Source organism: Athene cunicularia (assembly GCF_003259725.1).
Source record: "Athene cunicularia isolate RWA chromosome 21 unlocalized genomic scaffold, athCun1 chr21_part1, whole genome shotgun sequence".
Lineage (NCBI taxonomy): Eukaryota > Metazoa > Chordata > Aves > Strigiformes > Strigidae > Athene > Athene cunicularia.
In genome coordinates, this window is record NW_020799127.1 from 3,656,745 (window position 1) to 3,669,058 (window position 12,314).

General features: G+C 42.7%; 1 protein-coding gene across 2 annotated transcripts; it reads right to left on the reverse strand.

Annotated features, from left to right (window-relative positions):
* Positions 1–5,352: 5,352 nt before the first annotated feature.
* TARDBP (TAR DNA binding protein) lies at positions 5,353–10,943 on the reverse strand. 2 transcript variants are annotated; one of them, XR_003399860.1, is made up of 6 exons: positions 10,695–10,943; positions 9,773–9,936; positions 8,847–8,987; positions 8,017–8,187; positions 7,064–7,651; positions 5,353–6,574 (listed from the first exon to the last, which is right to left on the reverse strand). XR_003399860.1 is itself a non-coding variant. In XM_026862773.1 (5 exons), exons 1-5 carry the CDS (start codon positions 10,930–10,932, stop codon positions 7,121–7,123), a joined length of 1,245 nt encoding a protein of 414 aa, XP_026718574.1. In that variant the 5' UTR covers positions 10,933–10,943; the 3' UTR covers positions 5,353–7,120. The 2 variants fall into 2 exon arrangements, 1 of the variants encoding a protein (XP_026718574.1); XM_026862773.1 differs by having other exon boundaries at positions 5,353–7,651.
* Positions 10,944–12,314: the final 1,371 nt, after the last annotated feature.

Consider the following 12,314-nt stretch of genomic DNA (forward strand, 5'->3'; position numbering starts at 1 on the left):
TCTGTGCGCGCTTACAGCAACATTTTGAAATCACAGTTAGGTGATTATGTTTTAGGAAGGCACAGCCTTACCTCAACAGTTGTTTATAGTCTGTCTGATTTGATAGTTGCACACATTTACCATTTGCTGTCGATGTACAAACCCAGAATAACTGATGTTGAAGGCACACAGCAGGAAGGCTGCTGTGCAGATGAAGGCTCTATTCCACGCTGTCCTTGAAACGCGCTGACCAGCGCTGCGTTGCTGTGGCGGGGCAGGTGGACGTGCCCCAAGTGCTACATAGCAAATGCAGATTAGCCTCCAGATCACGGAGAGGGTCACTCCCCTCAGGCTCACAGCTGTCCACTGCGGCCTTATTAGCACCCACATTAGCTCTGTATGATGATGGTGTAAGGATGAGTTACCTTTCCCACCCTGAGAGTACTACAGTGAAGCAGTACATTTAGTAAAGACATTTTAAGCAAATAAAAATCTATTCATTGTTTTTCCTGGGTGAATGAGCAAATGGATGCGTAACTGATGTTGTTTTTCTGTAATTAACCCTGTTTGATGTAGAATTAATTTGACCTTTTATTTCCATTCATGCTTCTTGGAGAATTAAAATGTTGTGAAGCCTTTTGCATCATTTTGTCATTCCGTCGGAACAAACACAACGGCAAAGTACATCAGTAAGTCAGTGCTAATACTTGCAGATTTGAAAATTTATGTGTAAACATTTATATTTAAAACATTGTTCTTGTAAAGACAGTGATAGAAGTTGTAGTATGAGAAACATTTCTTCTGCTTCGTAACTATTCCATTTCTTGCCAAAGCACATTTTATATTTGTAAGTCGGAAGATGTTTCAATTTTTGCAGTTCTTTGAAATCTCTGGAAAGCACTGATGGTTTTTTGTTTTTGTTTTTTTTTTTTTTTAAAGTGTAGTAGTGTCCTTTGAAATAGTGTACAATCTCCCAACAGCTTTACATAACTAGCAAAAGTGTCATCATCATAGGAGAAAAATACAGTACTTGTACAATTATCTTTAATTAGTCTGTATTATTAATCTGTGTTGGTTTCCCCATGTACGTGGTGTGCAGCATGAGTTTTGCATAGTCACAGCTTAATCTAATGGATGGGAGCACAAATTTTCTGAGGAAACTACATAATCTACTAAAACCTTTCCAGCTCCCTGTACTGCACCATGGTGCTGTTAACGTCTGTCCCAGCATGAGCACAGACCTTCACCAGGATTTCTGTTTATCTCCAGTAGAGAGGCCTCGTACCAGTCCCTGAAGATCACAGCTGAATCATGCTTGATTTGGCTGACTTTTTCAGTGTGCTAGCTTTTTTTAAAAAAAATGTATTTTTGAACTGATTTAGTTGCTGGCTGTGGCTGCAGACAGCGGTGCTGTTCCATGTGTTACAGGGCCTGAGCCCACCTCCAGCCCTGAAGCTCAGCACCAGCACGATGCCCCCTTCCACCCCATGAAGGTGAATAATAACAGTAGGTCCTACACACCGGGTTCAGCAGGGGTGTTGGCTCTCATGTGCAGGGGACACCCCTGCCTTACCCACAAGTGCCCGAAACCTTTCTGAAACCAGCAGAACCTTTCTGAAACACAATACAAAGGTTGTTAATGTTGGAAAGTTGTATTTGCATTTCTAAGGACTGGTACCAGGTAGGCTTAGTTCAGTGAGAGCTGGGAGTTTAACACCTTCTTACTATTAAATACCCAATTAATGGTAATTAACAGCACCAGATCCTACGAATAGCCAGAGGGGGCAAGTGATGTGCAGTCACCTTCTCATCAGCCCGCAGTAAACTCAAAGGAGACCTGGAATATGCTGTCTAACAGTGCCTGTAGACTGTCACTTTGGTGTCGCTTTAAGACAATGCCCAGCTGTTCCACTCATTTCTTCCTGTCTCTCTGAGTTGCAGGTAAATAGAAACGGAGCAATGACAGACACTGGAAAAACTCCACAAGAGAAATAACCCCTCCTGAGTGCCAGCCAGGTAGGGCATGGGTGGCCCAAACCCTTGGGATGAGCAGCTCCTGCCCCAGCATTAACAAGCTCCAGGCTGGTGCTGACTGTTGCTGCCCGGTCACGCACGGGGACACTGTCCCTGGTTTGACACCGAGGGACACGCCTTGCTTTTAGGTAATGAATTTACGGGCACCTGGGCTGGAACCTCTGAGGGTCTCCTGCACCGAGGGGGCAAAGCTCCGTTCCGCAGTGCCCGCTCCCTGCTACCAGCCTGCGGTGACTGGTCCCTGCAGCCAAGCTGCTCCATCGTTTATGCAGAGAGCCACGCAGCAGGTACAACAGCCCACCCTGCCTAGATTTGATTTAGTACCTTTTAAGGTGATGAGACAGAACTGCTTCACAGAAGAATGTTCATTCTCAGATTACCAGCTTCATGTTACTCTGATTTTCAGAAGGCAAGTGCTACAATTGCTGCTTAACAGGAAAAATAACAAAACTGAAATGTTATAACCACACAGTGTGACTGGCACTCCCTGGAGTTAATATTGACCTTTTATTTATCTGTTAAATTGTTTCCTATTTTAACATGCCATGGTCTTGCCCAAGGCTACTTGTTGCTGCTAGCACAGCAGATTAATGCCAGAAACTCACTTCAGTTCCCCTTGAAGAGAGTAAAAAGCTGAACTTTCCTTTTATTCCAGCTTTTGGAGAACGCGGCTTCATAAATAACTAAATTGTTGGTGCTTTTAAATTGTTTGGCATTGTTCCCGACAGGAAAATTGAACCATGGTCCAGAAGTATTTGTGAGGGGAAAAAGCCCCCGAGTACCTTATTGCAGAGCATGGGATTAGAGATTTGGTTTTGTTGTTTTTTTTTTTTTTTTTTAAATGCTTGAACTGCTAAATTAGTTATGCTGTAAAATTACTCAAGATCTAAGACTGAATTTTGGGAGAAACATTTTACAATGTAGAAGCATAATTGTTCCTCTTATCTTTTAGATTAGAATATCCATATATTCTAATTATCTTAATTTACATTCAGAACAAATACACTTACTTCTGTCTGCCCAAATTCCTCAGCAAAACTGTCTCTCTTGATTACAGAACTTTTCCAGAGGACGTATGTAATACTGACTAATGAAGATTGTGCTCCAAATCAAATATTCATTTGCAAGCAATTTTACCATTCCAAAACAATCTAGGAATTACATTTAGGATCATTAACTTAATTTAATCCATACAAGCATAATAATTCAGTGTCTAAATCTTAAAATGTTTAACAGTTACTGCTGCCTTCGCTGTTCTGCAGCTCGTGGGACGCAGAGCAGGCAGCGGATCGATGGAGGCAGTCGAGCCAAGACTGGAGCACAGCCCTGGCAAGTGCTGCTAATTACAGAGCGTGAGGATTAGGAGGTGGTTCACTTTGTGTGACAACTGGGTTCCAACAGCTGCTTGGGCTGTAGCTGATCAAAGAACACCCTCAGCTTTGAGGATTAAATTTGGGATTGTGAACAAACGCTCAGTATGCTATGAAGGAGCCCGGGCAGAAAAAATTTTTATTCGTGAAGGTTAATAAAAATGATCTTGTCAACTTTGACAACAATACTGCATTGGCTAGACCGGAGCATAAAGTCTCAGTTAGTACCAGCAGCACAGCCCTGTTTACCAGGAAAAGACATTTCAAATGAAAGCAAACGCTGGGGTAGCTGTAGTGGGTGAGGAAGAACTGGTCCAGCAGCTGTTCAAAGACAAAACTGCCATCCGCCTCAAGAAGGAGTTGCTCTTTTCTTAGTGAAGTATACTTTGTTTTCTTTTAAAGGGCACCGTGGATTGTGCAGGAGTGCAGCTTTCGGCTGAAGGCAGGTCCAGCAGAAGCACACGAGCAGGGAGGCACCTACCCTGCTCCCCCTGCACAGCCCATGCCTGTGCAGGCAGAGTTCATGTCCAAGGCTCTGCACTTCAGAGCATCTCCAGGCACCTGCTCTACACTCCAGGGACAGCTGGACAGCCCCGGACTTAAAGGAACCCCTGCTGTCAGCTGCCAAAACTCTGTTTTCTAAACAAAGTTTTATCGAGGGTAAGCTTTCACATTCGGGTTTATAATTTCAAGTATTCCGCTGACAATAGATTCTCAGAATTAGAAGCAATGTTATTAAAAACTGTTTTGACTATAATATATATCCCTTTACAGTTTACATCTCTTTCTTGCAACTCATTCATTAGTATTTCACTTTCTAGAATAACATAACTGAAAATGAAGTATCTTTTAAAAAAACAAGACTCCAAACACTTAAATGTTTTCAATAGTAGTTTATTTACTCACTTATAAACACTAGAGTATGCAAAGCAGTTAGAAAATACTACTAAAACTTGAAAAGTATTCTAAAATTTTCAGGGATTTTGTTTGAGGGTGAAGGAAGGCTAAAATTATCATCAAATACTCAATGCTGCCAACCAGCCTGTTAATACCTAAACCTGGACAATTTAAACAAAATGAAAGCCATGCTAATTACAAAAACTTACCATGCAGTTCCTTGCAGGGGGGTCACAGTTAGTCTTTGGAGGTCCAAGAATACCATTTTTAAGTGTTACTCAGCAGAAGTAGCTGGTAATAGTGCAAGTGCTAAAATGCAAAATTCACAGATGGTACAGAGTTTGCAGATTATTCTGACTTAGGTGCAGGAAAAAAAAATAAAAATCTAAGCAACTTTTTGCAGTGGGATATGAACAATAGAAGTGCGGGATTACTTCTCTGCCTGAGTGTTCAGAACCCCTCTTTAACCTCTTTAAACCCTTTAAGATGTACACTGAGACACAGCTGATTTTTTTAATACAGCAAGTGGCAAACTACCAGCAGTGCAGTTCTGCCCACTATTTAGATGCTCTTCCCATTCAAAAGCCTCAACAGAATACGCAGTCATGATGATACAAACTTGAAAAGATAAATAGGTTAAAAGCTGTGTAAATATCCATATTCAGAATGTTCAATAGCTACAGCACAGTAGTATGGTGTATAAAAAATATGGATCAAGCTTCAGCAGGTTTCAGGTGCAAGTAGATTAAACAATTCCTCAAGCTCCTACCACTAGTGGAAATAATCTTCCACCAGTTTCTGTTAAGAAGCTGCCTCAATCTGACACTTCTGCTCCTGTAATAAACTTAAATTTTTCAAATTAAGACTTCTGTCAAAGTCTACGTACATTTACTAATGCTTTAATCAGCTGGAAAATCTTTCTGTGACTAGTTTTAAACTTGAGTTTATAGCTTTCTTCCAGGCTAAAAGTGTTGCAGAACCCTACCTCCCCCGAGTGGACTGGTCTGAAAGCAAGTTAAACACAGACATCCCAACAGAGATGCTGCGGACAGAAAAACATCTTGAGAGGAAGTGTTTGTCACCCCCAACCCACTTCTGATGAGGAACTCCAACTCCTAAAAGAAGAAGTAAGTAACGTTCCTTGGTACAGATGCAATTGGGAGGGAACTGCTTACCATTCTAGGTGCGGGCACCCAAACGTGTGGGAACTGGATTTTAGGTATCTACGTATCACTGAACAGTGCAAAAATACAGTGGATTAAAGGTGGGTGTCAGGTATCGACACATGATGAGCGGTGGCTCCGTTTGACTTGTCAACTTTTAGAGCATGCTTATCTGCAACAAACCGAATTACTGCAAAAAAGCTTTACAGAAGTTCATCTCAAAAGGGTAAAATTAATTAACTGCTATGAATTCTTTGCATTCAGGGCTGCAAAACAAAGACACATATTACTTAAATCAGTTTTATTTAAGAATTTCCTACAGTGACAAATCTTATAAAAAGCATCCAAACACAAAACTGCAGCAAACAGCATTCTTATGGATATCTTACAGACAGTGGAACTTCCACCCTGAGGAGGCACACTGAGCTCGCTAGTGATCTCTGCTCCAAGAGCTACTGCAAAGCACACCACCAGCTCAATGTTCTCATCACAAACCCCATCATCTTCAATTCACATTACCACACTTACAGATCATTAACAGAAAAAAAACCACACACCATACAGCATTCACAGCAGTTGACATAAGGGAAAAAAAATACAAATATTCATTTCACGTAACACATTCAACTAATCGATTAACTAGGTATAAGACCCACTTAAAGTCTTCCACGTATGGATGTCCTTTGAATGCAATAAACACTCGTACTTTATTTGCTATCATTGCTCTCCGCACACTCTCTCACCAAAGCCACAGGATTGAGAGACATCTCGCCAAGTAAAATAAAATCCCATAATGCACCACCAGGTCTCTGCATGCGCTCTCTCCTTTATCTCGCACATACCAGCCCTCTCATGCCTCGGCACCACCATCAATCCCACACAAGGTTTCAAAAGTTCAAACAGCCTTCTGGTTCCATCTCACAGCCTTGCGTTCATAGCGTTGATACGACTCCATGAAATAAAGAGTAGCGGATAAAAATGGAACACCCACCGTCTAAGACGCAGCATGTGCAGTGTGATGAAGTATTCTTGGATGAGAAAGCATGTAGACAGAAGTATTCCTAAGGCAGAATATTTACAGCACTGCTTTCAATGAAGTGCTTCTTCCATACACATTTGAAATGAGATGAACTGCGGAGATTAAATGAAGCCTTCATATCGTACTTTAGTATGGAGGGGAGACAGTGTTAAAAAGAAACACAAACAAAACAAAAACGACACCGTGTTCTCCAACTGGGGCACTTGGAGAGTCTTATGGTGGGATCAAATTAAAAACGAGAGGGAGAGAATGCTGTTTCTGACCAATGGTTTCCATTTTGAACATGCAAAGAATTCAGGTAGCCAGGGAACGAGGGATAAAGTATTACAGGAGAAACCTTTCCTGTCGGTTTTAGTGTTAGTTCACCTATCGGGCAAACAGCAGTCCACTTCCAAACATTCAGTATTCCAACAAGATATGTAACAAAACTTATAAAATTCCTTTTACCTTTCTTTTCTTTTTCTTTTCTTTTTTTTTTTTTTTAAAAAAAGAAAAATGTCAAAAATACTGCTGAATATACTGCACACTGAACAAACTGATTTGGAAAATTTTAGTATATATGTAATTTACAGTATACTTACCAGGAGTTAGAAAAATTTGATTTCCCACCATAGAGTCAGTATCAGAGCCCACTGCGTCTACATTCCCCAGCCTGACGATTTGGAATCCATGCTTGAACCAAAGCCTCCGTTAAACCCACTGCTGGAGCCCGTGTTCGAGGCTGAACCCCAGCCTATGGCTGCCCCCGAGTTGGAGCCGCCGTAGGAGTTATTTCCTGAGCTAAAGCCCTGGTTCTGCTCCCGCTGCATGTTGCCTTGAGGCTGGTTGTTCCCCGATGGCCCCGACTGGTTCTGCTGACTAGCCAGCATGCCCATCATCCCCCAGCTGCTCTGCAGGGCTGCCTGCGCCGCCGCCATCATGGCAGGGTTGATGCTAAAGGCTCCAAAGTTCATCCCTCCACCCATATTACTGCCCTGGTTGTTACCCAGACCCCCCCCACCTCCTCTGCTGTTGCCAAAGCCCCCTTGATTCCCAAAGCCTCCTGGATTACCACCAAATCTTCCACCTCGCTCTAACTGTCTATTGCTATTGTGCTTAGGTTCAGCATTGGATATATGTACGCTGATTCCTTTAATGATCAAGTCCTCTCCACAAAGAGATTGGGCAACCTATAAGAAATAAGGGATGGATTAAATGTATGTCACACCTCTTTTTTTTTAAATGTTAGTAGTACAAGATAAAAAAAAAATCCCACATGATTCTGAGCAGATATTTAACCTGCAAAGGAAGCATATGCATATACTTAATCCAATTTGAAGTGTTTTATCTTCGCATTCACTGCAGTACAAAAACCAGTCTGTACAGTAACATCTGAGAAGCATAACCTTAGTTCAAAGAACCGAATCAAACTAATGCCACTGGAATTCTCAAGACAGTGGACAAGTGTTCCACATGCAGTTCCAGAAATAATGCTTTATCAAGCTACTGAAATGTAGGCTGTCTAAATAGGAAGTTAAAATACTTTAAGACGTACCTGATCATCTGCAAATGTGACAAAAGCAAAAGCTCGGAACGGTTTAGGAATGAAGACATCTACTACTTCTCCGTATTGGGCAAAGAACTGCCGGAGCTCATCTGCCGTCATGTCCTCAGTGCAGCGCCCGACAAACACCTTTCTGCTACGCAAAGGTTCATCAGGACTTTGCTGCAGAGAATTGTGGAGAAAAAGAAAGAAAAAATGAGAACTGAGTTACTTTATGATAAAAGACCCTTCTAATCTAGCCTGTTCTGAGGACTGAATATCAAAAAAGTCTGAGACTAAGTTAAAGACTTAAAGTTCTGTTCAAAGAACATGCCTGCACCTTGGTACAGATGGAGAAGAGTCACAAGAAAACAAAGTTAGGGGCAATACACAGGAGGAATGACAAGGCCACTGCCAGGACACTTTTGGGGTAATAACTGCATATATACACATGAGAAATAAACAGAAGTTTTATGTTTAGTTTTGAATTCAAAGACTCATTTTGATCTTCACTAGGTTAGTTATTCTGTCTGCTTTATTCTCCCATTTATTCATGCAGCAGACAGGTCAAGCAGGTAGTGCTGGACTTGAAAACACATTCTTTTCAGATTCCCATCCATACTTAATTCCACCACCCTACCAGCTCTTTCCCCAACACTTCTTGTTCCCTTCCGGCTCACCCACCTCCTCACCGTTTTCCTTCCCTGCTCTCACTTCTCCATTCACAGACTGAAAAGCCACATCCAAGGGTGGATTTTTAATCTCTTCACCTAACGCAGTTGCTAAAGAGGCTCACTTCGAGTGTTTGGTAAAAATAAAACTAGCAATAAATACAAAAGTACCTTAGAATTGGGAAGTTTACAGTCACACCATCTTCCATCGATCATGTGCCGCTGAGACATGACTTTCACCTGGGTTTCATAATCCGTAAACCGAACAAAACCAAACCCTTTTGAGTGGCCAGTTTTAATATCCTTCTTAACCTAAGACACACAAAAAAGCAGACTTGTAAAGTTTTTATTATCTCACTGTATATGCCTACCTTTTCTCACAAAAATTACTGTAGTATTATACAATCAAAGCAGGGGCCTGTGACACCTACAAATTAAAGTTATTTGCTTGCCTTGGGCCCAAGCATAACCAAAATGGGATTTTTTGTAATATTGTGATGGCATAGCCAGCCCAGCTGTATAAGCAGTGTGACCACCCAAGGGGCAAACACGTAGCTGCACACAGGAGACACGCAAGTGACAAAAGATAAAGAACAAGACAAGTTCAGGTGAGATCCCCCTTCCAGGAGGCAAAAACATCAACGTGTGACAGCAGAAGAAAACAGAAGCAGGTTTGTCTGCTGATGCCCTCCCTCCTGGCCACGGTGGCCCTGTGCATCCGGAGTAGCCACTAGCGTGAAGCATGCTGCTCGGGAATGAATTGAGTGAAGTTCTGTTTGAGAGCGTATCAGTCTTGTAAATGCTCCCATCACAGCCATCTCCAGTTTCTTACACACATATTCAGCTACGCCAACCAATAACATTAATATCAATTAAAAAGCTCTTAAAAACACTGTACCCATTAAGCTGATCTGCATGAATTACCACTCCCAAATATCCCTGGCCACCTGCAGCTACAAAGCTCATGCCACAAAATGCAACCTAGGAAGAGACGCACTCAAACTCGTCTCCAAGTTTTACAGCTCTGTTTCTGCTGGCTTCCTCAGAAGATTGATTTCTACCTAATGTCCATCCCTTCAGCTGCAAAAGGATTTTACCTGCACCATCAGAACTTCTCCAAATGTACTGAAATATTCCTTTAAGTCTTGTTCAGTGGTTTTCCAGGGAAGACCCAAGACTATTAAATCCGAAGTCTTCTGTACTGCTCGTTTCACTTTTACCGCTGACGATGCATCTGTTTCATCCATTTTTCTCTTATTATCTGAATATAAAGAAGTACATTAGACGTCGTCAACTCTGGAAATCGTTTCCACTGATTATGAACCACATGGTATAAAATCATAGACTATGATGAGAAAAGGTACAGACCACAAAAGACACATGCCAGCTGCTGGGAGCTTATTATTATAATACATATCCAACTGCCTACGAGTACAAGGAGCGAAGAAAGGTCTATGCTTAAGTACTCGTCCAAAATGCAATCTGAGTTAGTTCTCTGTTAGTTTAGTATTATCCAGTAACATTGACAAGCCTATATGAATGTGGAGAAGACAGGCATTTAAAACAATAATATTTCATTAGCAATTTACTTCCTTCCCTTCTTGTTTTGAGGGGCAGGGTGGTCAGGCTCCTTTTTTCCTGAGCATTTTAAAATGGCATCTGACCAAACCATGAGCTTGAGAAGAAGCATCTCTGAGTAGACGCAGATCCCACTACATCACAGACTTCAAAGGTCTATATAAAAGGCTGTCAGCACCCCAAGGATAACACAAGATTTTGTCATTAAAGTGCTCGTATGGGCAGAGAGTTAAAAATCTTAATGCACATCTGAAAAACTCAGTGGGGTCAAATCTACTCTGCAGGACAGATACAGGAATGAAATCCCGAACTTCTGTAAGGCAGAGGGTTCAACAGTGACACAGTTACATTGTTAAACTAGCAGTGACTCACACGGACCTCCTGACTGAAAAAGCAAGCTTGTACAAAAAAAAAAAGAAAAAAACAGGAAGGAAGACAAACCTTTGGGATAATTAACAACATAGACCAGGTTTCCCCATCCGGCTTCTGGCGCGTGCAGGATGCCTTCCACCAGCCGCACGCCCCTCATGCACTGCGACACCGGGTTCCTGTAGCGCAGCCCGCAGGCCCCGGGGAACTGGGCGGTGACGGTGGAGAGCAGCACGGTGCCGTCGTCCTCCGAGGGGATCTCGATGGGCTCATCGTTCTCGTCCTCCGTCACCCGGATATACTCCGACATCTTTGCTGGAAGTTACTAAAGTACAGGAGAAGCGGGAGAACAGCCATAAGCAATCGCCCGGTTGCCCCCGATTTGGTTTTCATGCCTCTAGCCTTAAGGCGTACGCCCATCTGTACTGATTACGCAGCAGGGTGCCCCCAAGGCAGGCTCTGCGGGAGAGCCTCGGGCCCTGCCGGACCGACAGACACAGGACCGACACCTCGGCCCGTCCCGCACCTGCGCAGGGGCGCGCAGCGACAGCTCCCCAAGGCACCGAGAAGCCTCACCGGGCCGCCGCAGCCCCCGTCAGCGGCGCCGGGCTGGAGGTCAGAAATAGGTGTGAGAGATGGAAGCTCATCAGAAGCATCCCGAGGTGTTAAATTTGCAGCTTGTCTGGCACGGGAGTGTGTGGAGTGGTAGGCTAGCTATCAGCTCCTCAATTCCAGAAGCCTCTGAATGCAGCTCTTTCTTTTTAATGCCTTTGTTGCCAGACATTTAGAATGTAATTGTATTCTCTGAGCAAAACCAGCTGTGCCTCTTGCCGACACAATTGGAGCCACAAATGCTCCCTGCTGAAGAGAAGCAAGAAGGAACAGCCACAAGTGCCCCGAGGATCTCTGCTTGTTGACAGCATCTGATCACTGTGAAGTGGTGCTTTGATCAGCTGGGAACAAAGGCTTTATGATGTGCTGCAAAAGCTGTATGAGCAATCCTTTAATTGATGAGGAATGCTGGACTGGCTGATAACACCGGCATATTTTTGCACCAATGTGACACTGAATTAATTGTAAAAGGGAAATTGTTTGACTTTGAATTGTATCCTCAAACACACCATGCTAACCTCCACCAACAAAACTGCCATTATCCAGTCATTAATTACAGATTATCGCCTAAAATAGACCATACAGTTTAAGGTTGCAGTTTTAATGGAAAGGGACCGAGTTGTGAATGAGAAAATGAACATTATTGTCCCTTAACTAACTATGGATTTCATTAGTCAAGATTCTAAGCTCCTTTTACTGCAGAGAATGAAGCTATCTTCCACCCTATGCCCTACTTGCTGCTACAGGAAGCATTCAGATACAAGCGTTTAATTGGAAAGGAAAGCAGGAACAGAGAAAAGGATGATCTTTTTGGTTTATGTTTGTGTGGCTCTTAACACAACTGAAATACCACAACAGAAGTAATGATGCACTTGGGTACCAAGTGTTCCTTTTAGCTCGGGCTGTAATTTCAGACCAATCTTTCTCTGTCCATCTTCCCAGAAAGTTATGAGCAGCTTCTTTCATTTGACATAAACCCATCCATCACCACAATGACTGAGCATCTCTGTCCCTTCTACTCCAAATACACTGTCCCAGGTTTTCAAACACTGTGGACAGATACACAGAGTAAAACAGTTA

Bases quoted from the DNA above. Each gene is read 5' to 3' on its own strand.
- TARDBP (XM_026862773.1), bottom strand. From the start codon at position 10,932: ATGTCGGAGTATATCCGGGTGACGGAGGACGAGAACGATGAGCCCATC. The intron at 8,988-9,772 runs GTAAAATCCTTT...TGTGTGTCTTAG, and splicing joins GAGAAGTTCTGATGGTGCAG to GTTAAGAAGGATATTAAAAC. The intron at 7,652-8,016 runs GTACGTCTTAAA...TATTTCTTATAG, and splicing joins TCACATTTGCAGATGATCAG to GTTGCCCAATCTCTTTGTGG.